Source organism: Drosophila sulfurigaster, chromosome 2L, assembly GCF_023558435.1.
Source record: "Drosophila sulfurigaster albostrigata strain 15112-1811.04 chromosome 2L, ASM2355843v2, whole genome shotgun sequence".
Taxonomy (NCBI): Eukaryota; Metazoa; Arthropoda; class Insecta; order Diptera; family Drosophilidae; genus Drosophila; species Drosophila sulfurigaster.
The window spans coordinates 28,366,465-28,391,874 of record NC_084881.1 but is presented as its reverse complement, the minus strand read 5'-3'; the positions used below and the strand labels follow the sequence as shown (position 1 = coordinate 28,391,874).

The window sequence follows — 25,410 nt, the reverse complement described above, 5'->3', positions numbered from 1 at the left end:
GTTCATTACCGAAAAGCTCGCTTAAGCAAAAGCTTTTTATGTCTAAACTTTCAAATCACTGAAGTAAATGATTTCCAATGTTTATCTCGCTGATTGCCAGTAAAAGTCTACACTCTCTTTGAAAGCTCTGCTCTGCTTTGGTCTACACTTTGTTGCCACTGACACGATACAACCACGCATTCGCCCCGCCGTTCTAGCAACCCCCGCCCTGGCCCGCTAGCCACCAACGCAAAATCGATGCCTGACCCGTTTCGCTCTCTCTGGCTGGCAGTTGGACCAATGTCTGTGGGCTTTTTCCTCGCAGCTCCTTGGCTGTGTAGCCCAAAACGCGAATGAACATCGACCGTGGAAGTTGACTGCAAGTACAAAGCGCTGCACTGAAGGTGAATGAATAGCAAAAATCCCAAAAAAGAAAATCTACAAATGTGATGAAAAAAATGTTTTGCAAAATGCCAAACGATTTAAAACGACAACCAACAATTATTTAAATAATAAATAAAGAAAAGTGTCGAACGCAAATCAATTGGAATTGTTTTAGAAAAAAAGGAATTTGAATTTGAATTATTACATAAAAGCAAAACGCCAAACGAAGGGCCTGAAAAGTGTTGTGCGTGTGCGTCTGTCACTGTGTGTGTGAATTTGAGTGTGTATGTGTGTGTGTGACTATGTCAGTGTGGTATGTAAGTGTATCTGTGTGTGTGTGAGTTGATGGTGGCACGCGCTGGGCCAAAAAAGAAAAAAAAAAAGGAAAAGAGCAGAACATTTTTTGTGTATCAGCATTTTTGGCATTGCCGAAGCAAAGTTGAAAAACAAATTTGCAACAATTTGAATTGAGAAACGGAAATACTGATGGGAAATGCAAAAGTTTAATGCGAAATAATTGTGAAAAGCGTGAAGAAATGCTATTGAATTGAAAGTGAAAACGCGTGTGTCTGAGATATTGATTTTTCCACATGATTTTACGCGTCGTGACCCACTGAGAAAATTCTGCAGCACGCCAATGAAAATTATTCGATTTCCTCTAATGCGCAAATTATGATAATTATTTAAATAAAAATTAAGCAACGATGAAAAGCGAATATTGCACAAGTCACGATTTCGAGTGTATGTGCATGTGTGTGTGTGTGTGTGTGAGTGTCAAGAGAAAAGCTCATGAAAAGAAAAACGGCTGTAAGAAAATCTCTATCCTGAATTTGCTTTCAACAAACGTCTTCGTCCCCAGCAGCAGCAGCAGCAGAAGCGAAAAGCGAATTTGCCCTTCCTCTTTGCCATACTCACACACACATACACACACCTACACTCACTCACACACACACTCTCACTTAGCGAGATTCGCTCTATCAATATTTACGCATACCATTGTATTGTTAATATTACGTATACGCTCTGTTTTCGCTTCTCTCTCTCTCTGCTCTGCTCTGTTCTACTCTGCTCTCTCTCTCTCTTCCTTCGACTCTCTCTCCGTCGTTTGCTGTTTGCATTGCGCGTCTCGTCTGGCATAATATACACAAAAATACATTTAACCACGCGCTCAACAATAAAATAAAATAATCAAAAAAAAAAAAAAAACAAAACGAAGAGAAACATTCGCTATCGTTAATGACACCAAACGTAATTCGCTAATCATTGCTCGCTAATCGTTTATCGTTAATCGCTTATCGATTTGCAGAAGTGTTCGAAATACATGTGAGACTAGCGCTAAGCAAAGGCCTCACTAGCCAACGCAGCACAACACACACACACTCGCATATTAATTCAGCCTCCCTCTTCACATCATCCACACGATTCAACGACGTTGTCGTTGTCTGCCAGCAGCCCGAGCCTAAGACCATCTTGAGCCTTCCGTTGCCCTCCTGCCGGATCAAATCTACTCACAACTGCTGCTCAACAAACTAAACCAACTAACAACAACAACAACAGCCAGCAAACTTGACTCTGCAACACTTTACTATTAACAACATTGGCAACATTGTCTGATTAAGAGGTAAGTTGTCTCTTATCTTTTCTGCTGCATACTTTCAGGGGCAAGCGAAACTTTGTTGCGCGAAATGAATGCAAAGTATTTTCAATCAAACTTTTATAGCTCACACAACATTTTGCTATCTCAGCTGAAGCCATTAAAAATTGAATGCCATAATAATGATTATTTGAAAGCATTTACAAATTTACAAAACATCAACACTATTTTCAGAACGTCCTAACAAAGTAGAAATTTATAAAATTTCGATATGAATTTAGAATATCCTAAAAAAAGGAGCAAGTATTTCGAAATTTATAAGATATCGTTAGCTAACCAGAGTGTGCATAAAAGCTATGCCAAGAATATAGAAATGTTGCTCAATACTTACATATTAATGAACCAATCTTTCAGTAGGCGCTAAAAAGATAAAAAGAAAAGATTATAAGAAATAATACTACTAAAAGTATAACAAAATTTAAAAAATACTAAGTATTTGAACACTTAAAATATTAAATACTAAAATGTAAAAATACTGTAATACTAAAATACTGAAATATTAAATACTAAAACTGAAAATATTATATGAGAAAAATAATAATGCTAAAAGTATATAAACAAAATATAAAAAAAATCTAAATAATAAAATGGTAAATACTAAAATACTAAGTTACTAAAATATTAAATTATTGTAAACACTTGAAATACTAAATACTACAATGTAATAAGTACTAAAAATACTTAAATACTAAAACTGAAATATGAGAAAAATAATAATACTAAAATCGCATAAACAAAATATAAAAAATACTAAATATTAAAAGAATACTAAAAATAATTAAAGCAAAAAAAACTTGTTTAATCTTTAATTTAACAAGACTTTGAATTGCTTTCCCCACAAACTAATTCCCAATTATAATTCTGTCTAGCCCAACTCAAGTCAAATTAGCAGCTTTTATGCCTAGCTTGTTAGTTGAACCACAAAAATTGAATACAGCCGTGTTATTAAACTGCAAATATAATTAATTGCTAATACGCATTTTGGTCTAGCTTATTATAAAGCTCCCTTGAGGCTTTTTTCGCCGAATAAATTCAACTGAAGTCTGAAGCTGATGCTGAAGCCGTAGCCAAAGTTAATTAAGCATCTCTTTGTTCTTGTTCGGCTTGTTGTTAATTATCTTGCGTGCGCTGTGAGCCGAAAAAAAGAAAAATCAACATGAAATATGCATAAAACTCAAGCTCAAAGAAACGGACAAAGAAAAGATGGCAAGAGATGGGGAAGGGAAAGCCGAAGTAGTTGGCGATAAGCGTTCGTTTTATTAGCTGAGGAATTATATGCGTGGTTCCTTGGAAACGACACACACATAAAAACCGCACATAATTGCCAATAATCAAGCCAAAGACAAACTCAAACTCACGCATACGCAGTGCCGAAAAAAATGCTTTTAAAAGGACATGTGTGAGTGCAACTTTTACAGATTGCACAAAAATAACTGTGTAATGAAATCATAGCACAGAGCAAGCAGAATTTTGTGCATTGAAAGCGAAAAGCATAATGATGTGGAAAATTAGTTTTCTTTTCGTAGCAACCTCATTATTAGCATCATCAATGGCCTCATCATGGTCATCATCGTGATAGACTGTCGCCTGAACAATCTTAACTTGGTTAGCCATTCGTCTGCCTACTTTTTTCAGTTTTTTCGTTTGCCTTCTTCGTTTTTCCTTCAACTTGTTTTTGGTTGCCTTCTCTGGGTTATGTGCGCAGAAAGCGCAAAGAGAACAAGAGAGAGAGAGAGAGAGATTGTACCATATGTTGCCCTCTCTCTCGCGTGCTTTTTCTCTCTCTCTCTCTCTCTCCGAGTGCGCGCGCTCTTCAAAAAGTTTAACCGTTTCCTGCTCAGCATATGAAGCAGGAGCTTAAACAATTAATGTGGGACTGAGCTTCAATGAGGGTCGCCTTCCTGTTTTCCTGCTCTACCCCCGCTCCTCTCTCCCATAAAGAATAAAACACTTAATTCTATTTCTATTACATGCCAACGTCATGTTATTATGCCTAGATTGAAGCACAGGTGAATATTTTGTCTGGTCCCGAGGAGCTTAATTTGTTTTGACAGCCTGATTGTCAGGCTCTTGATGTTGGCCCTGCTCCTGGCACGACATAAAAAAAAAAACATGAGCCTGTCTATCACGTCTGCGACGTCTGCCAAGCCCATTATCTGCTCTGACACTCGACTCAGTGCTCTGCTGCATGTTTTATGAACTCGAATTATCTTATCTCGCTAAATGAACGAAACCCTAATCTAAGTGACAACCAATTGTTGATATTTTTAGTGCAGCTTTTACTTTCAATCCCACAGTTTAGATTCAGCGAAGCTTCGCACAGCTTGTTTGAAACCACACGAGCGAGCTGCCACAAAATAAAACGCAAATCAATTCTATTTTTAGACAGAATACCCATCAAAGGTCACAGTGCAAACAAGAGAGCTATAAAGAACAGAAATATTATGGTAAAACTGGGGCACCCACACAAAGAATATTTTTAAAATATATAAATGTGAAGCCAGCGGTCGAAAGTCAATCAACTGAAAGCAGTTGCTGCACTCAATCAGTGCAGTCTTATCTCGAGACTCTTCTTGTTGACTGATTTGATAGTTTTATGGCCAAAAGACAATAAACCCAATTAGAAAAGTGCCGTGCAGCTGTTGTCGAAACAAACTGCGTAGTTTTAACACGAATGCGCCAGACAAACGGGCACCGGGCATATAATAAAACCACACACACAGGCACACACACACTCACACACCTGAACTGTGTGTATAAAGCGAGCAAGAAAATAAGTTGCGAAAAAAAAAGCGCTGGCAGAATGACAAAAATTGTTTTGGCGGCGCACAAAAGTATGCTACAATAAAAAGCACGAATGTATAAGCTGAATATCCATATATGTATGTGTGTGTAGTAGCAGAATATACATGTGTGTGTGTGTGTGTGTAGTTTTCTAAAGAAGTATCTAGGAGCTGCTGCAGTTTGTCCACTTCAAGCCAACACGCAAAACTATAAATTTCTGTTGTGTGGCTGCTTTTATGACATTTTTCTCTCAGCCATTTTTAACACACACAACATTTTATGTGGCGTCTTCTCAGTCTGATTTGCACAAAGCTGCTTTTCGCCCTGTTTTATGACAATCGTTATTTCGCTTGTGATTTTCAGCATTAATAAAAGATCACGTACGAAATGTGCCAACTTTTTGGGTCTGTCCTCATTTTCTTTTCCTTTCCTCTCTTTCTTTTCGTTTGCACTTTCCTAGGGAAATCTTTTTATTTCGGCTTGATTTTATTGCTCTGGTCGTTGCATTAATATTTAATGTATGCGCAAATTGAACGAGAATGCTGCCAGGTGACTATGAAATGATATGCTACAAGTGGGTTTCATTTAAAATTAAGTAATTTACAATGCAGCCTAAACTTGCTTTTTAAAGCATTTCCACATTTTTCTTTTTTCTCTGCATACTTTATTTAATAATCGAAGCGCATGCAAATTCAGGCACTTTTCTCTAACGTTTCCTACACTTCCTCTTCAACTCAATTGAAATGTGCCTTTGTCTCAATTCATCAGGCAAACTCAATTTCCGTTTCGCAAAACTCACTTAACCCAACATCCAACGACAACTTGGCTCCCCAACTGGGGTGTGCTAAGAGCACTTGGCTCCTCTGCTTGAGAGTTGAGTTGAGTTGAGAGAGGCTCAAATAGACTTTGCATTTAAATTTATTGATTTGCGCAAAAATGTCGCCAGAAGACTTGCCATGCCGCAGTGGCCTCTGGTGGAGCCACACAAGCCGTTGACGCAGCTGCTTATGGGGCGTTGCCAAGTATCTTTCGTCAGAGGCTTAAACTGGAGAATTTGTCGGCTAAAAAGTAAATAACCGCGAAGTGAGGCGACTTTTATGCTAAGCACATCTCTTCGAGCATAAGCAACGCATTTGAATTTAAATTTGTTTCATATTTGCCTTTCGCATTTCAAATTCACGCAGTCGCTTCACAGTTTGTGTGTGTGTGTGTGTGGAAAACTGTTCGAGTGTCTGTGTGTGTGTGTGTGTGTGAGTATAGTTTTCCATTACCTTTGACGTCATTTGGTGTGCAAACAAGCATAACCACAACAGCAGCAGCGCAGTTAGCAGCAATTTACAGTCCGCTTTGGGCACGAAATTGCGCATACGACATGTTGCCCAAGGCATTCACATAAATTCAAGGAATTTAAGCCAAAAATAAGACAACTTTACAGCAGCTCAGCTGATAAACACAGCTGCGAGTTACCAAAAGTTACGAGAGTTACGCTCTAGGCATAACTCTGAAAAAGAAACCACATAAACAACCTTTAAACTCTCTACTTAAATTGCATTCATTATAAATTATAAAACAGCTTAAATTGCGAGCAATTTCAAGTTTTAATTGAGGCAATTATTTTAGGTTTTGTGTCTCTTCCTGTCAGCTCACGTCAATCAGAGAAATATGAGCGCAAAATAAAAGAAAACAAATAAAGGTCAAAGGTTGTACATATGAAAAACTTTATTAAAGGGTCGCCGAGTAAACAGAAGTCGTCGTCGTCTCCGTTGTTGTTGTGGCAAATAAAATGTGTTTAATTAAAAATGGATTGCGAGAGAGAAGCACAACAAAAGCGAATGGATAACAATAAGAAACAAAACACAGCGGGAAAAATGTGGGGAGAGCGCAAACCGGTTTTTATATTAATGAATTAAATTATAAAGAAATGAAAGAATAAAAACGGCAGCAGGGAACGTTAAAGTCGTCTCGCAAGTTCAACTAAGAAATACCCTAATAAGAAAAGAGAGCTCAAAACTTGGCGCCAACTTGTCCTCATTTTAGAAAACTTTTCTAATTAGTACTCAATTCTGATGATAAAAAAAAATAGTTGTTTTCTTGCGTCTGATAATCTGTGATCTCAAAAGGAGCCAAGGTTAAATCGACTCGACTTTTCTATGATGGCTTTTGCTGCCAGTTATTTGACCCGTTTCAACCATTTGCAAAACGCCACAGGGGATAAAAAAAGAGAGAAAAAACGGAGAATAAGAGTGGAGCGAATGCTGCTTAAACAATCAAACGAATAGAGAGAGGGAGCATGTGTGTATGTGAGGGTGTGTGTTACATTATCCTTCTGTGTGGGTGTCTGTGTCCTTGGCATGCTATCCGCAAAGTACTTTTACTTGGAAATAGCTGAGCAATTGTCGACACCCTCAACGACGACGCATTTCTAGTGTTTCCAAGGATATTCTGACCACGCTAAATTGCCAACGACTTTTGTAGGATTTCAGTTGTTGTGTCTATTTTTAAATGGTGACAGCGCAATTAGAAACCAGTCCGCTTTGATGGCTTATCAGTGGCAAATTGTTATGGAAATCTTTAGAATATACGATACAAAGCAAAGCACATTTTAATGGCATGGATTTCTTTCTTTTCTTTTAGTTCTAAACACAGTGCAAAATGCCGCCAAATGCAAAAACGGACGGCGAGCAGCCAGCAGCGGAGCCAGCGCCTGTGGCCCCAGGTGCTGAGACAGCTCCAGCCGAATTGGAGACGATCAGCCAGAAGCTGGAGGAAACGACACATCACTCCAATTTTCGGGAACAGGCGGCGGTACAGGCTGCCGAACATCAGAAGGCAGAGAATCAAAGAATCGCACAAGTGGAGACTACAATAGCGCCAAAAACGACAGCGGAACCAGAGGGTGAGTTTTGGAAACTATTCAACATTGTTTTCATACCCGCTGCCCATAGGAAATGTATGTAACAGGCAGAAGAAGGTATTTACCTATAGAATATATATTCTTGATCAGCGTCAACAGCCTTGACAATATAGGCGAGTCCATCAATACATATGTAGATCTTAGAAACTATAAGAGATGGAGATATAGTTTATTTTCGACAGCATCAAGATTGTTTCAAGTTTGCCACGCCTTTTTCAGCCCCTCTAATTTATAAAAATCGAAAAACGAGCGTAGTTTTGAAGCTAGAATTTCGATACAGATAATACTAAAGCTTTTTTGATTCCTGAAAATTCAAATATCAAAGAAATAGGCAAAACGCCTACTTACTAATAGTCTTAGTAGATTTATCTGAAAACCAGGTACATTTTGCCCTCTATGGTATATTTTCAGTGTAGTACTATACCAATATACCAAATATAGACTTCATATTTGAAATTTTACTAGTTTTGGCTGACAATATGGTATATTTTACAGTGTAGTACTTTATCAATATACCAAATTTGCTCTATGGTATATTTTAGTATTTGGTATATTTTGTACTCTATGGAATATTTTGAACGTAGTAGTATTCAATATATCAAATATAGTCTTTGGTACATTTTAGTATTTTTGTGGTATACTTTTTGGTATATTTTAAAATATACCAATATACCAAATATAGCCTTTGATATAATTCATATGTGGGATGCTAGTTTTGGCTGACAATATGGTATATTTTGCAGTAGTACTTTATCAATATACCAAATTTGCCCTATGGTATATTCTAGTATTTGGTAAATTTTGTACTTTATGGAATATTTTGAAAGTAGTAGTATACAATATATCTTTGTATCTTTGGTACATTTTAGTATTTTTGTGCTATACTTTTTGGTATATTTTAAGAATAGTACCGCACTGTTATACATTCATTCAACATATGTAGCGGGTATCTCACACTCGACTGTAGCGTCCATACTTGTTTTCCTATATTAATCTCTATATTAATCTCTCATTATAGAAACTACCACCTCGATGCCGGTGATTAAAAAGATTGAGAATGTCGGTGAAAAGATCGCTGTGAAACTGGCCGATACAACGGGCTTGCCCACATGGGGCGTGGTCGCGATTATAATACTCGTATTCCTGGTCGTCTTTGGTATAATATTCTTTTGTGTGCGGCGATTCCTTAAGAAGCGAAGAACCAAAGATGGTAAGGGTAAGAAAGGTGTCGATATGAAATCGGTTCAGTTATTGGGATCGGCATACAAAGAGAAAGTAAGTATCTGCAATGCCATCAAATCTTAGTAGTTATTGGGTTCTGGTATGCCATAGGTTCAGCCTGATATGGAGGAACTCACCGAAAATGCCGAAGAAGGCGACGAAGAGGACAAACAGAGCGAACAAAAGCTGGGGCGTCTCAACTTCAAGGTGAGCTTTCACTCTCCCATTCCCAACAATCTTTTAACAAATATCAAGTGCCCAATTCAAGTGCAACACAAGAATAACTTAATTATCCTCCCCCCAAACAAAATACTTACTAACTAACCTAATACTAGATAATGTGTGAAATTGTCCAAAGCACTATCGTAATTGTCGTTTTTTTACACAAAGGAAACACCACTTAAGTCAAGTCAAGTCAAATCGAGTCAAGTACAATCGAGAGAGCCAGCAAAACGTACCTCAAAACTTTGCATTACTTTTTTAACTATACAATTTTAACTTTATCACTTGCTCACAACATTAACAGTATACTACAATTTGTCATAATTACTTCATAAAGAACTTTTAACTTTTGTACAACTATTTGAGAACCATAACGAAGACTTTTCAAAAGCATTTAGTTGAGTTGCCGAAAGTTGTAAAGAAACTAAAGTTAATTAAGAAAGATATTCGCTTTCAATTTTTGAAGAAAGCAATACAGTGCGGCATTTATTTTTAAATATACTGCCAAGTACTAAAAATATGTCAAAGGTTATATTGGGTATATTAATATAGTGATACATTAAAAATATATAGTAAGAGCGCAAAATATACCATATACTAAAAATATACCATATGGTTTGACTCACAATCTAGTATAATTTGCACTCTACGGTATATTTTGAATGTAGTACTATATCCAATGTACCAAATATTAAATAAATACCAAATAATAAGAGAAAGTAGACTTTGAAATTAAATGTTATATTCTTTCTTCCACTTTCGGATAACTTTACCCATCTTTAATCTTAACTAAATGCTATTGAAAAGTACAAAGTATATTTGCTATTTGCACGAAATTAGAATGCAGCACACGAAAATCCATAACATAATTTACAGCTCTTCAAATTTTCTAAAGACTTTCCACTAATATACTTAAATCTTTCTTCGTTATGGGAACCGCTATTTTTGCGGATCATTTTCTATAATGTGTATATTGCAGCTTGAATACGACTTCAACTCAAACAGCTTGGCCGTAACCGTTATACAGGCCGAGGAGCTGCCAGCTCTGGACATGGGCGGTACTTCGGATCCCTATGTGAAGGTCTATCTGTTGCCCGACAAGAAAAAGAAGTTCGAGACAAAGGTGCACCGCAAGACCCTCAGTCCTGTCTTCAATGAAACGTTCACATTCAAGGTAAGTAAAAAAGAAAGTTTTCTTAATTTGTTTCCCTTGTTTGGAATTGGGTATTAAAAGTGTGAGTTCTGCAGAGTTTACCGTATGCCGATGCCATGAACAAGACGCTCGTATTTGCCATCTTTGACTTTGATCGATTCTCGAAACACGACCAAATTGGTGAGGTGAAGGTGCCGCTGTGCACCATCGATTTGGCGCAAACCATTGAGGAATGGCGTGATCTGGTCAGCGTTGAGGGTGAAGGTGGACAGGTATGTAGAGATTGGACCATGACAGCTCCACAAATACAAATACATATACAAAACAAAAAATATATTTACGTTTCCGTTACGTTACGTTTCGTTTGACATTTTCATTTCTTTTGAATATGTTCTTGGGTGGGCATTTTCCTCGATGGTGTTTCCACTCTATGTGTGTAATATGTACTTAACAAAACAAAAAAAAAAACATAACTTAAATGTGCCTCTAAGTGTCTCAAGTTTATTTGATTTTCATTTGAAATTTTGTTGTGTTCACTTCAACTTTGTGACCAAAAAGAAACAACAACAATTTACATCAACAATTTACAACAAGATGTATACGAAACTACAACAACAATAACTACAACAACAACTGTTGCTTATAATTTGAATATGTTTCAATTCATTTGAGTTGTACCCACAAACTACAGTCGAAAAAAAGAGAAAAAAAACTAAAACGAAAACAGAAACAGAAAAAACTCAAAGCGTGTTGACTTGTGTGTAACTTATACCAAAGTATTCCCATTATGATACCAAAATAATACCGAATAAACAGAAATTGTGTGTTTTGTGTGTATGTAATTCGCATTTCCATAAAAATAAAAACAACATACCATAGCAAAAAAATAAAATACAAAACTGAATCCAAATTCAAAAGACCAACTTTGATGTTTGCTTTTGCGTATCGCTCTCTTTCTATCTCACTCTCTCTCTCTGTCTCTTTATCTATCTATCTCTATCTAACTCTCTTCTAAGTAAAAGTATAAAAACCTCCCCAACCCCCCCAAAATAATCTCACTCTCTGACCCCCTCAAGTACAACAGAAACAATAACAATTTAAACTGCGTTAACAGACAGCAAAGTGCAAAACTTTTACTCAACTTTCAAACACACCCAGTTCAAAATGCAAATATAAATAATAAAATCATTTAACAAGTACAAGTATAAATATATTATACAAAAAAAGAAAACATTTACAAGCTACGGTAATCTTTCATCAACTTTGTCTGCAAAGTTTATGAACAATTGCCTAAAACTAAAAACCGAAAAAACTGAAAACAGACTTTGATTTTTCTTGCACATTCTTCTATAACTTCTATATATTTTTTCTGTTTGAAACTTTAACCAACACAAAGTACAACAAAATACAAACTGAAATATATAAACTCTTCAATTTCTCTTTCTCCAATTCCCCCCAACAAAAAAAAAATAAAACAACAATTGTTTTCAATACATACATAACTATAAATTACAAAAAAAAAAACTCTTGTTTTCTTGAACTTTTGTAGAAGGTAAATACAATGAAAAAAATATTTTAAAGTTTTACAAAACCCAAAAAAAAAAAGAAGAAATTATGATAAAAATTCAACAATAAACACATTTTGCATACATGATTTGTTATAATCTTTCTTTTGTTTCCTATATACTACTATGTAAAACTTGCTCTGTCTCTTTGATCTGTCGCTCTCTCTATCTCTATCTCTCCTGTAAACACATCCAAACAAAATTAACCCACACACAGACACTGTAAACAGCTAATTCCCAACCTCTATATATACATATATATTAATGTAACTGTAAACATGATAATCAATCTTAAACTATATAAACCTATATAATCATATAATAATTAAACGCGCTGTTTCTCAACTTTCTCTTGTTATGTCTGCATCTTTTCTCGCATCATTAATATTGTAGTTGAATTTTTGCTATTAATCTTAAGAATTTATGAACTTTAACCTTAGCATTTTCCACAATGCAAATAATCACACTGCAATATTATTTTGTTGAGAAAATTTGTGGCATAAGAAATGATTCAAAATCAAAACGATTAACGATTAACGATTAATCAGAATCAGCATGGCCCTTGAACAAAAAATGCTTAAAGAAATTTATGGAAATTTCCCAACAAATTTCCCATGCCGCAAGCCTAGACACAAATTTCCCACGCACACTTCCACCGTCTGCTGTACACAACACACGAAAAAAAAGAACACACTGTACACACAATATTTATTACCCTAATTTTTGCACTTTGATTGGAAACTTTACAAAAAGCCCTAAAGTAGTAATCAACTTTTGCACTCGCATCTAAAACGAATAATTTCAAATTGGTCTAATTTATTTAAATGAATGCAAAGCAAAATCTATTAAACAATACACAGAAACACAAACACAAGCACACAACAAACAAAAAAATTAACAAAAAGCACACCAAAAATACTGAAAGAATTTGGCCTGAGAATGCAAGAATATAATTTCTAATGAGAAGGAATAAAAATTCTTCGGCTAGTCGAATATTTAATGCTCTTGCAGTTCGATTTTAAATTCCATACTCCCAAAAATATACTATATAAAATACTCCGAAATAAATACTAAAATAAAACGACCCGAAGAATTAATGCTCTTGCAGATTTAATTTAAATTCCACTTACCCAAAAATATGCTATATCAAATACTCTGATTTAAATACTAAACTAAAAGATGCCTTTGAAAATCTCTTCAAATACTAAAATTAATTTGAAAACTTTGTAGTAAAACAGAACATAAAATGGGTATTTTTAAAAGATGGAAATTCAGCTTAAACGAAAAACTCAAAGAAAACCAATCAACTGCAATGGTATTTCAAGACACACTATGTATTATAAACTTTTCACATAGTTTAGCAAGCGAAACCAACACAAAAACAATACTCCAAAATATTGACATACCACGAAACCAAATTGCATGTTTTTTTTGCTTAAAAACTATACTCTCCGACTATTTATATACTCTTAAAAAATTACACACCCCACAGAACCAGACAACATCGACACTTTCACACACCGATGCGAACAACTTGTACACAAACAAATTCGTTGAAGCAAAACATTTTCTTTTTTCAAATTTGCCAACTTTATTGAAATTCTAATGGAACTGTAATTGAAAAATCTTTAATATGCTCTTCATTTTTCTCTTTAATTATTTTTGAACGTATCGCTAATAAAAATCAAATCAAAACCAAACAAAAAATCTATACAATCGTGTCTCAAAATTCACCAAATTGAAACTCAAAAAAATCAAAAACCAAATCAAAAACTCTACTCGAACAAAAATTTGACTCATATCGGTTAAACGACATCTGGAATCATATCTGAATTGCCTGGAAACATGTAAGTATCGAAACTCTCCTTGGGAGACAATTCATAATTATCGTTATTTGCTTTGGTTGTTGTCCTCATAAATGTGTTCAAGTTATTTTCGTTGTGTTTGTGTTCCGTTACGTTAAAAATAACAAAACAAAATTAAAAATTAAATTAAAAAATAAAATGTATCTGTAATTCAAAAATAAATTTTATGTTTATTAAAAGAAAAACTGTAATAATGCTTCTTTCGTGTTTCGATTAAAAAAAAAACAAAAGAAATTGAATACAAAATATGTACATTTTATGTTCCTTAACTGTGTCGCTGTCTCGACCGATATTTGTATAATGCCATTATATATAAACAAAAAAAAAACTTTATAATTTGCAACTTGTTTGTGTGCTGTAATGTTTAAGCAGAGCTTCGATGACAGTCAAAAACAACTGAAAACAAATGATCAACAAATTTTTCTTTTGTATCTTACTATTTTCTATTATTTGTTTCGTTTTCAATGATTTTTTTAGTTAATTGTTTTTGATAGTTTATTTATTGAGTTTATATTCTGGTCCGCATAAACATTCACCCAACATTTCGACATTCAAAGTCTTGAGACATTTTTGAAAGCCCATGAAAAAAAAAGCCAAAAACTTTCAATTCAAACTCAATACCTCAAATTCAAAACTCAAAATCAAAAAGTAGCGGTAAGTGACTACTCAAAAACTCTCTCTCTCTCTTCCTATCTCTATCTCTCTCTTGCTACCTCTCTCTCTCACTCTGTTACGCTCGCTCGCTCGCTCTCTCTCTCTATATAAGATTGTTTATTTTAATAATAATACTCAAAAAAAAAAGAACACACCAATTATAATAGTAAAATACATAGTTGAAATTCTTTTAACAAAAATCCCAGGTTAGTTTGTACAAATTGCTGGCTTTGGATAAGTGTATTAAGCAATTGGCAATCGATTAGTGTACAACCGATATCGATAACAGTATCGATAAGCAAAAACTTAAAACTGAAAACCGAAAACCGAAAATCCCCTTTTCATACACCAAAACAAATGCAAGTGGTTCCAGCCAACCAAGGGTTTATCTACATAGTATAATAAATATATATTTAGATAATGCATTAGATAGTGCAACCTTTATCAAATTGTAATATAATATAATATACTATATTCTTACTCGAATGCCTTTCATGTACATATACATAAATATAATACTCGCTCGTTCTCTTTCTCTTTTTGTCTACAAATCTCTAAAACTCTCTCTGTCTATATCTCAAACATTTTGATTTCCTTACTTTTTGAGGCCTTGCGCTCATATAGTTATCCAAAGAACTTTCAACTTTGAAGACCCAACTGTACATATAATACAAATATGAATCGGCCAATCTCAAACTTCTCTCTGTATCTTTCTCTGTCATAATCTCTCATTTTGCTTATATTTTTCAATATATACATATATATATCGGTTTTGAGCTGGGTGTTTAAAATATAACTAATAAATCTATATTTCTGAACTGTGTAAGTTTGTGTCTGGAATCCCTGTAAACAGCAAACAAGAAAACAAACAATGAAACAACAACAACAAAACAAAACAAGCAAACAAACAACACGCAAACCAAATATCAATAAGTTTGTTTTGTTTGTTTTAGGTTTGGTTCTTAATCAACTTTCTTTTGAGTTCTACTTACATACTATATACATAAAATATATACTATTTCAATATATATATTCACACTCAACAATATCGAAGCTCTAAGACGTGCAGTAAATGTGTTTCCATGTACTTATTTCGTTTTGTGTCCACCAATTAAACCCATTACCAACTAAAGTAAATGTAATCATACATACTAAGTAGTATGATATCGTACCCAAAAATACCAAAAACCTTATACCGTAACTTGTAAAACGTATTCCGTATATCATCCCCTGTAAAGCCAATATATAAAACGTACTCGTAAATGAGATACAATGTTCTATTTGAGTTTGATTTGATTTTCGTGAGAATATTAACTGTTTAAATTGTGTATCCTCGTTTCTTAAACTGTATCGTATTATATATCGTATTGTAAACCATTTGAGTTTTGGTTAATATTTTAAAGTCTTTGCTAATTGAGTCTACAGTTTCATCATAAAAAATAACAAACTCTCTGAACTGAACCAGGCAACTAACTTTACTGACTTTCAAAGAAAGTAAATTAACTTCAACGATATCCCATTCACTTATAGTGAATCTTTCTTTAGTGAATCTTAATCTCCAGTGTGCCCAGGTTCGATGATGTTCTTCGTATTAAAAATGCCCAAAGTCCCATATAACTAATTCTTGTTTTAAACTGACTCCTGTGATTGAAACCCATCTCGAATAGAAATAATATATATGAAACTGATTAAATGTAACTCCTTAGACTTTATGTGAAGTGTTCAATGTTGTAAATTCGCTTTGCGTTTGTAACCGTAGTACTAATCCATGGGATTTCTTTTTTAATTTTCTATCGAATTTCCACAGGAAAAGCTTGGCGACATTTGCTTCTCGCTGCGTTATGTGCCGACCGCCGGAAAACTAACAGTTGTCATACTCGAGGCCAAGAACTTGAAGAAAATGGATGTCGGTGGATTGTCTGGTAATATAGCGTTATACCAAAGCGTTGTCAAAATGCAAGTCGCGACTTTTTCCGTATTGTTCAGAGAGTCCAATTGCAGTTTTGGCAACGCTTCAGTGTCTATCTATTTATACGTGTGTGTTTTATATATATTTATAGCCCAGTGTAATATTTGGTTTTGATTATTGATTTTGCGTATAATTTGATTCTTGATTTGTATCTTGCGACTTGATTTACTATATAATATGTAAATGTTAAGAAAAAACGAGATGAAATGCAAACGCCAAGGCAACGTTTGCAGAGAGAGAGCAACAAAGTATTCCAATTTTATTCCCAATTACTTTTTTGACCAATTTTTCAATTTTCAATCTAACAAACAACAAATAAGCTCTTACAACTTTTTCAACTAATAATTATTTAGCGCAAATTTTCGACTTGCATATCTTTAACAATACAAACAACTTTTATGTAATATCGCGTACGCTAAAAATTAAATATCAACAATAAATCAAACTGATATCATTTAAAACCATGGATATATTTTGGTCTGGCAACGTTTCCATCTTGAAATTATGCACAGTTTTTTTCGACTTATTGCCTGGCAAACCAAAAACAAAAAAAAAACAATAGCAAAATATACAAATATCTGCAAAATTCCCAATAAAATATTGCTAAATACTCGTATTAGCAGTAAATTGAAATTCGCTTGCTTCTAGCTACACTTTTGCATGTAATCTAATTCGTATTCTGACACTCTCGCATCAAGTATACGTATAGTATTTCGGCTCTCCATGCTCTCTGAAGCTGGGAGAGCGAAAGAAACGAGAACGTTGCCAGTGAATATATCCGACCCAACGAATGCCCTCGTATCGACGATGGGCATATCAAGTTCTTCTAGGCTTTTACAAACAAAAGAACATTTTCAAGTATGTTTTCGGAAAAGCAATTGACATTTTTGTTCCCATTGTGCTCTATTGTGATATATATTCGATCAAAAATGATGATGAGACAAAACTATATCAATATTCTTTCGTATCTTATGATTTATCAGTTGTCTGCCTTGAGTTTAACGTGTTACTGTGTTCGTAAAGTAAAAACTAACTTATCTTTGATATCCAAATAATATCTATCTATCTATCCTGTCTATTTGATTTTGAAATTTCGAGAAGCAAACGAAAGTAGAAACAAAAATCTTGAACTAAACTATGTAACTATCTCGTAGCTTTTGTAACTCTTGCGATTTTCCATATGTTGATAATATTTCAATACGTAATGAATACTTAAATGCTAAGCCTTGAGCATATAAGGCTTTATTTTGCAAAAAATCCTGTTCTTTGGGATTTACTGAACTAAAAAGTTTCAGCTTTCGTTTGTTCGAATTTGATAATCGTTGTTTTCGTTTCTTATCAAGTACAATTTGTTGTTTCAATCTATATGAACAATATTCTATATATTCTATTAATCGAGAGTTTTATGTAACGTTTTTCTTTATATATATGTGTGTGTTGAAAACTACCAAAAAAAAACAAAAAAGAGAAAACAAAAATCTGCTCATCAACTTCAAAGTTTTTACTTTATTATTATAAAAAGAAAATGTTTTCTTTTTCTTTCTTTCAATTTTTTCTATTTTATAGATCCATATGTGAAAATTGCAATCATGCAAAATGGCAAACGTTTGAAAAAGAAGAAGACAAGTATCAAAAAATGCACCCTCAACCCTTACTATAATGAGTCGTTCTCATTTGAAGTACCATTTGAACAAATACAAGTATGCGAGAATGTATTATACTATCCTATAAAACCACTCTACTACTACTACTACTACTACTACTACTGTTACTACTACTACTACTTTTACTACTACTACTACTACAACTACTTACTAATACTACCTAACTGTTTACTGTAACCAAAGCTGTCCCTTCCGAACTATCAAACCAACAAAAAAATCTAAACAAAAACAAAGTTTGAGTAACGAACCCGCCTCCACACTAGCCTCTTTCGTGCAATTGTTGTTGTTTATATACATAACTCTATATATTTATATATACTACATGTGTTGAATACTCGTATTCTCGTATTCGTATTCGTATTCCAATAACAACAATATCACTCTTTACTCTTTAAACTCTACAACAAACAAATACAAATACCAAACTAAACTAAAATGGATAGCCAAAAAACAAAAACAAAAAACAACTTTCGTCTAGCCCGAATAAACCTCCAACAAATTCCAATTTAAATACTACTATTTATTACTATGTGTGCCCCAAAATAAACATATAAAACAAACAAATCAAAATTAATCAAAACGTATTCAATGTTCAATGTTGTATTTTAATCTAAAAATCTAAACAAAAACAAAAACACTTTTTTTGCTTTATGTTTTTTGGTTTTTATATATATATAATACTCCATATTATATACTTATATATATATACAAAAATTTTGCCCAACGACTGCCACGCCCACATTCCGGCTGTAAATATTATGACAAAATGCTGAGCGCAGTTCGTAAAAAATCAGATCCTAATTTTGCTTTTACTTTGTGTAGTTTGATTGACAATCTTTTTGTGATAAATCGAAAATATAAAAAACAAAAAATTTTTTTAATTTTGTGCTTAGCTCAGCTAATGATTTGGTTTTCAAGTATTTTTTATATATATCTATCTATATATGTTCGATGTTGATTTTGACACAGACAAATAACAATCAATTGAGTTCAGTTGTAGGTCGCTTCGTAGTTACAACTACAGATCAACTCCAAAGAAGAATGAGAATGAGAATGAGAAAAAAACACCCACGAATACTCGTTACACAGACACAAGTCTCTCCTCCTCCTAATACTACTACAATCAACAATTATATTGTACTCGTAGTTATTGTTTTACTGTAAACATTTTTTGAGAGCGCAGCAGTAGTGCGGCGCGCTCTCGCAGTGCACGAGCAGAGTCGATAAAATTGAATAATCGAATTGAAAAAAATATACTATACAGTATTTTAAGTATCGAATCGAATGGAAAAGATACACACTCTCAACTCTCTCACTCCTTACTACAATATACTACAAAATACTACTTATAAACTACCTACTACTCTTTCCATAATACAAACTATCGCAAACTATCTCTCAGCGGCGTCAATAATGCACCACGATAATGGGTTCATTATTTTGACACTGTCTTCTGATTTGAATATCGATTAAACCAACCAATAAACCAATCGCACCACCAAAAACTACAACAAAATACTACAACAAATATACAGTATACAAGTTCAAAAAGAAATAAACCTAATAACACACCACAGAGAAGTATAGCGTATCAACATGAAAAAAAACCCTTTAAAAACAACATACATACATCCATGAAAAAATATATATTATATATTTGGTATCTGATCAAAAAGAACTCTGGTTACGTGTGCTAGTCCGAGACCTGCCCCCAAAAAAAGAAACATAAAAAAAAGTAGTATTCTGACCACATCACAAAAAACAAAAAAAAAAGGAAAAGATTTACGACGAATGGGATTGAATATTATACATTTTCGTTTACACGTATTTAATGAACATTTTTCTTTTTGCTACAGCTTAAATGTTGACAAAAATAATTAATAAAGAAAAGTAATTTGTTCATTAGCCGCAGGTTAAGACAAAACAATCTATGTGTGTACATTTGTATAAGATCATTGCGCATATCAATTTAAAAAAAATACCACACAATTACTAACATATACCACATACCACAAAATATACCAACTACTTCATACGCTTTTCACTCTATGAAAGAAAAAATACCAACAATTTATTTTCTGTATCATACACAATTATTATTTCGAACGCCTAGTAAAAAATGCATGATATGCTTGTTATTCTACTCGTACCATATTTCGATCAATCCATAATAATTAATCACAGCTAAATACCATATCGTATCACTTTAGAGTTGTAATATTTAATGGCGCTTTTTGTAATGCTTGAAAATATGCCGCCCGCCTTTAGATAAACTCCTAAAAAAGCTTGTATTTAATTCTTTGATGGGATTCTCCCGCTCCCCAAAAATAACCAAATAAAAAACAAAAATTGTTCTTCTACGCTGACCGAACTTCTGGAAACAAGCCAGCTACCGCACCATGTTCCAAAAAAAGTGCACAAAAAATCAATATATATATTAAAATTCAGCTGTAGTTGAAAACTATATGCCTTTTGTAAAATGCTTTCCAATACAGAATTCGTAGTATCTGCCTGTAACCAGTAACAAACAGTTTTCCTTCCCCGAATATCCATAAACAGAACACGTATATCTGAAAATACTACAAAACAATAAAATAGTTCTTCAACTCGAAAGTTCTATGCTCAACGCATAGTTGTTCCCTCCCCCGAAAAAATATTGAGAAAATAAAAGACCGTTAAAATATTGGAAACTTGGTAACAACATTGACTAATCAATGGATTCTGTTTTGTTTTGCTGGGAAATCTATTTAGAAAATCTGTCTCGTTGTTACCGTTGTGGATTACGATCGTATTGGCACCTCTGAGCCCATCGGACGCTGTATACTTGGCTGCATGGGCACTGGAACTGAGTTGCGCCATTGGTCCGACATGTTGGCATCGCCTCGTCGACCCATTGCTCAATGGCATACCCTCAAGGATCCCGAGGAAACTGACGAAATACTTAAGAACATGAAGTAAACGCTACACGGCTGACAAATCCAGGTGAGTTTACAATATTTCCATTATAAAAGCATAAAATATAGATTTAATTTAGCATTACAGCACACCTAAGTATCAGACGTTATGGCAAAAGGAAAAGATAAAGAAAAAACCAAAGATAACTCAAGCGAACCGTCATTGTAATCGTATGCATCATCAGCTACTGATCCATTGGATCTATTATGGATCTCTAAGGACCTCAACAAACCCCACAACAAACAACAATCAATATAAATATCGTAGCCCGCGCAGTTTATCAACAACAACACAATCAAATCTGATTAAAAACAAACAAACATATATATTACAAGCCTTTGGAAACAAAATGGAAATAAGAGGAAAAAACATAAGTCAAAGAAACTAGTATGAATTTAGAAATTTAAGTTCTACTTACATTGGTTCATCCATTATTAAAACAAAAAGCAATTTATTATCCAACTTTGCGCCTGCAATAAATTAATCAAGAAAAGTTTCGTATTGAATTGGATTAATCACATTTATTTCGAAAATAATGCAGAAAATTTCTAGTATTTTATTGTTGTTGTCATGAGATAATGGAAAAATCTACGAGTATGTTACAAAAATATAATTCAAAACACTCTATATACTCAAATATATAAAACAAAAACTAAAACAAAAGAAAAATCAACTAAATCATCATTTTAACTTGTTAAGTTTTTGATTCATTTAAAATAAAGTAAATCTATTATTATTTTGTTCTCATCTTACAAAAAAGGAAAACAAAAACAAAAACGGAAACTGTTGAAAGTTTATTAGAAAATCAATGAAAATACCAAAAGACAAACTGTTATGTAAATTAATTTATTATATTTAATTATCGATTGTATTATGTATTATTGTAATTGTGTAAGTATATTAAACATCAACATATATATGAGACATGACAGACATATGAATGAAGAAGTAAAACAAAAAATAAATAAAAATATATTATATTACGAATAAAAAAAAAAAACAAATTATGTATAACCCCTGCATAGACTAATGTTATGTATACACAACGCTGAGGTTTGGTAAATCAGACGTATAAGTAGAACAAAATAATACCAAAACACAAAGGAAAAGACAAGAAAAGAAAAGAACAAACATAAAAGCAAATAACAAAAGTTTAACTTTAAAGCGTGATTTCAATGGAATATATCATCAGTTTAAACCCTAACAAAACAAAAAATACCTATCGTATATCGAACATTTCACAATATAAGCATTATTCGATTGATCGATCCTTTAGTTAGCCCTCTTCTACTCTTCCGAAAATTCTATTCTATATTCTATTCTATACTATAGTATCTAAATTAATTTCGGGTTTAGTTGCTTCAAAAAAAGGCTCTTAAGGTTTCTACTAATCTCAACTGTTTGGTATTTTTTTCGGTGTTGTTAATCATAACTATGATTGATTAATGATTTGGAAAAGCATATTAGGACATAATGAAAATATACATAAATAAATACTAAACTAAAGCAAAAGTAAAATGTTAAAACAAGAAATATTAAGAACAATAATAGTTATTACTATTTATATTATATTCAAGTATATATAAACATACATATATACATTGAAATCTAAACAATATACATACGTTTATATATACTATACTTCTATAACGTTGTGCAGCCTGTGCACAAAAACCTACTAAATTGGTATTTTCAATGAACAACAACAACAAGAAAGAGATGATGAAATTGGAGAAGAAGAAGAATAACAAATATAACAATCTGCAATCTGGGAAATGAATACGATTATATTTAGGGCATTCCACTCAGAGAGCAGGCTATATTTAATTGATTAATTGATTTGATTATTTCCATATTGCAAAAGTAAAATTAACTATTGAATTAGATGTTTTTGTCCTGTAAAAAATATTTAACAAAACGGTATATAAATGATTATAATAAATTATATGTAATAATGATAAATGCGTAGTTTGGGATCTACAAAATCCCGTACACAGTTTGTAGTTATGTTCACAACAAAATGAAAATGATAAAGAAAAAAAAACACGACACAACAACAAATTGCAAACTGAAAATACCAACAAAATATTTATGTAATATAATTCATCTAAATTACAAATATATATATAAATAAAATTTAAAGACAGGCAAACAAATTCTACAACAAATTACGAGTATTGTTCAATAAAAAAAAAAACAAAACAAAATATTACAAAAAAAATACGTACTTTGCTTTTCCAAATAATTACTGTAAATTATCAAAACCAAATAAACAACAACAAAGACACAAAACTTACCACAACAACAGCAACAACAACAACAAAACAAACTATATATATACATAAATACTTGCATATTAAACAAATTATATGGAATTATATAAAATGATGTTGATTATTGATTTAAACTGATGAATGAATAAAAAAAAAACAAAACAAAACAAATTATATATACATATTTCTATATATGCATATACATACATATATAAATATTAACAACAAATAAAAAATACAATAATTTCATTTGCGTTTTTTTGTCTTTAGTTTTGGTATTTTAATTTGAACACAAGTTTACACTGACCACAATATTTTCGACGGCAGTGTAACAACACATACTCAACATGTACATACTCACCCACACACACACACACACACTACACCCGCACGTGCACACATACACAGAGACAGAGACAGACACAGAGCAACCCACGAACTGACCAAAAACGAAAGTAAAAGAAAAGTCGTACACGTCTGTATGTATTAGTAATACACATGGATGTCTACCATATATAGTTCTATATGATTACCGTTAGTCGTACAATACTGTGTATACTGCATGTAACGTACGTATCTGTATTATTTCTAAACGCAGCAGTCAAAAAGCAGCGCAGAAGCCATCACAAAAAGCACAAATCAGTAGTTGAAAATAAACAAACCAAAAAAAAAAAAAAGAAATGAAGAATACTAATAATAGTTAAAGATATAAAATATTAAAAGAAGAAAAAAACAATGAAAATTTAAGAACAACAAAACTGTAGAAGTCCATGTATTTTTATTTTTAGATATTTATGTATGTAATTTATATATTCGATAAATCAGGCATAAAGGCATTTAGCAAAACACCATACGAAACACGATCGATCCACAAAAAACTACTATATAGAGCGCACCTGAAGGATTCGAAGGAGAATATAGAGCGATTTGCACCTATATACAATATATAACGCGTGTATGTGTGTGTTAGGCAAACAGTAATAATGTAATAATGACAAATACAAGAAGAATATATAATTTAAAAGACAAATAGGTAAACCAAGATATAGGGCAATGTTTGATGTTGAAAATAATGAGTTAAAAGGCCACGTAGAGTGTGCATTACATAAGCGATATACATACATACCGGCATACATACATACAAGAAATACCGTGCATATATATATTCCAGATAAACAACATTTTATATATATACAAAATAAAATACCACAAGACAGAAGGAAATCGATAAAATGAAGAAATATACATAATCACCACAGCACCGCATAGTATGAAAACTAACCATACAATATACATACATACATATAAATAATGCATTAATATACATATATACATATACATATGTACGTACCACATACATATGTAGGTCGATGTTCAAGCGCCCAACTTGTTGGGCATTTCCATTAGTTTACCACATCACTATCACTATTTACACTCGCGGCAATCGAAACTCAAATCAACTCAACCGAACTCAACATACATTACAATTTTCACCACACTAACACTTCAAACACGCGGCGCGTCGCGAGAGCGGCTGCGTAACTCACCACTCATCATTAAGCTCTTTTTCGGAGTTTTGTTGTTTATGATAAACTGTTTATAGCTGTTTTTGAATTTTAAATCAATTATATTTACTATATGAAAATGAACATAAAATATATACATAATACATACGAGTATATGTTATAAAAGCTCTTACCAAAACTTAATTGCAAAACTGAATTACTGCAAAAACAAAAATGCAAAAAAAACGAAAACGATTGAATTATATGTATTATTAAATAAACTGCATACTATATATAAAACAATATATAGTATATATATATATATATGACGATGCAACTGTATTTGCAAGCTACAAGTATATAATTTTATTTCAATGCGAAAATACAAAAGAATTTAACAACAACAACAACCAAATGAAGCAAAATAACAAGTGTATGCGAGACTCCAGCCGCACACACACACACACAGACAACCACAAGAGCGTCTGTGTGTAGTTTAATGATAAAAAATAAAAAAAAATATAAATACACTGATATGAACACCCACAAATGAAATGACACGAAATGAGGAACGTTTATAAAGAATAAACAACTGTTTGAAACTATTACAACTACTTTTTATCGCTTTTTCGTTTTATTTCACAAGCGC

General features: G+C 32.9%; 1 protein-coding gene and 1 long non-coding RNA gene across 8 annotated transcripts in view; one reads left to right on the top strand and one right to left on the bottom strand.

Moving 5' to 3' along the window:
- The window catches only part of LOC133850138 (uncharacterized), a 54,151-nt gene extending 51,769 nt beyond the window's left edge, over positions 1-2,382 (bottom strand). Inside the window, exon 1 of the long non-coding RNA XR_009895586.1 lies at positions 2,349-2,382. This is a non-coding gene — a long non-coding RNA (uncharacterized LOC133850138). The remainder of the gene's footprint in view (positions 1-2,348) is intronic.
- On the top strand, positions 291-22,029 carry LOC133850127 (synaptotagmin 1). 7 transcript variants are annotated; one of them, XM_062286123.1, is made up of 11 exons: positions 292-383; positions 1,670-1,984; positions 7,436-7,697; positions 8,734-8,990; positions 9,054-9,143; positions 10,138-10,332; positions 10,407-10,583; positions 16,209-16,317; positions 17,931-18,064; positions 20,780-21,010; positions 21,063-22,029. In XM_062286123.1, exons 3-10 carry the CDS (start codon positions 7,454-7,456, stop codon positions 20,984-20,986), a joined length of 1,413 nt encoding a protein of 470 aa, XP_062142107.1. In that variant the 5' UTR covers positions 292-383; positions 1,670-1,984; positions 7,436-7,453; the 3' UTR covers positions 20,987-21,010; positions 21,063-22,029. The 7 variants fall into 7 exon arrangements, 6 of the variants coding, with proteins under 6 accessions (XP_062142107.1, XP_062142104.1, XP_062142105.1 ...); XM_062286120.1 differs by having other exon boundaries at positions 16,203-16,317; XM_062286121.1 differs by having other exon boundaries at positions 9,048-9,143.
- The last annotated feature ends 3,381 nt before the right edge of the window (positions 22,030-25,410 follow it).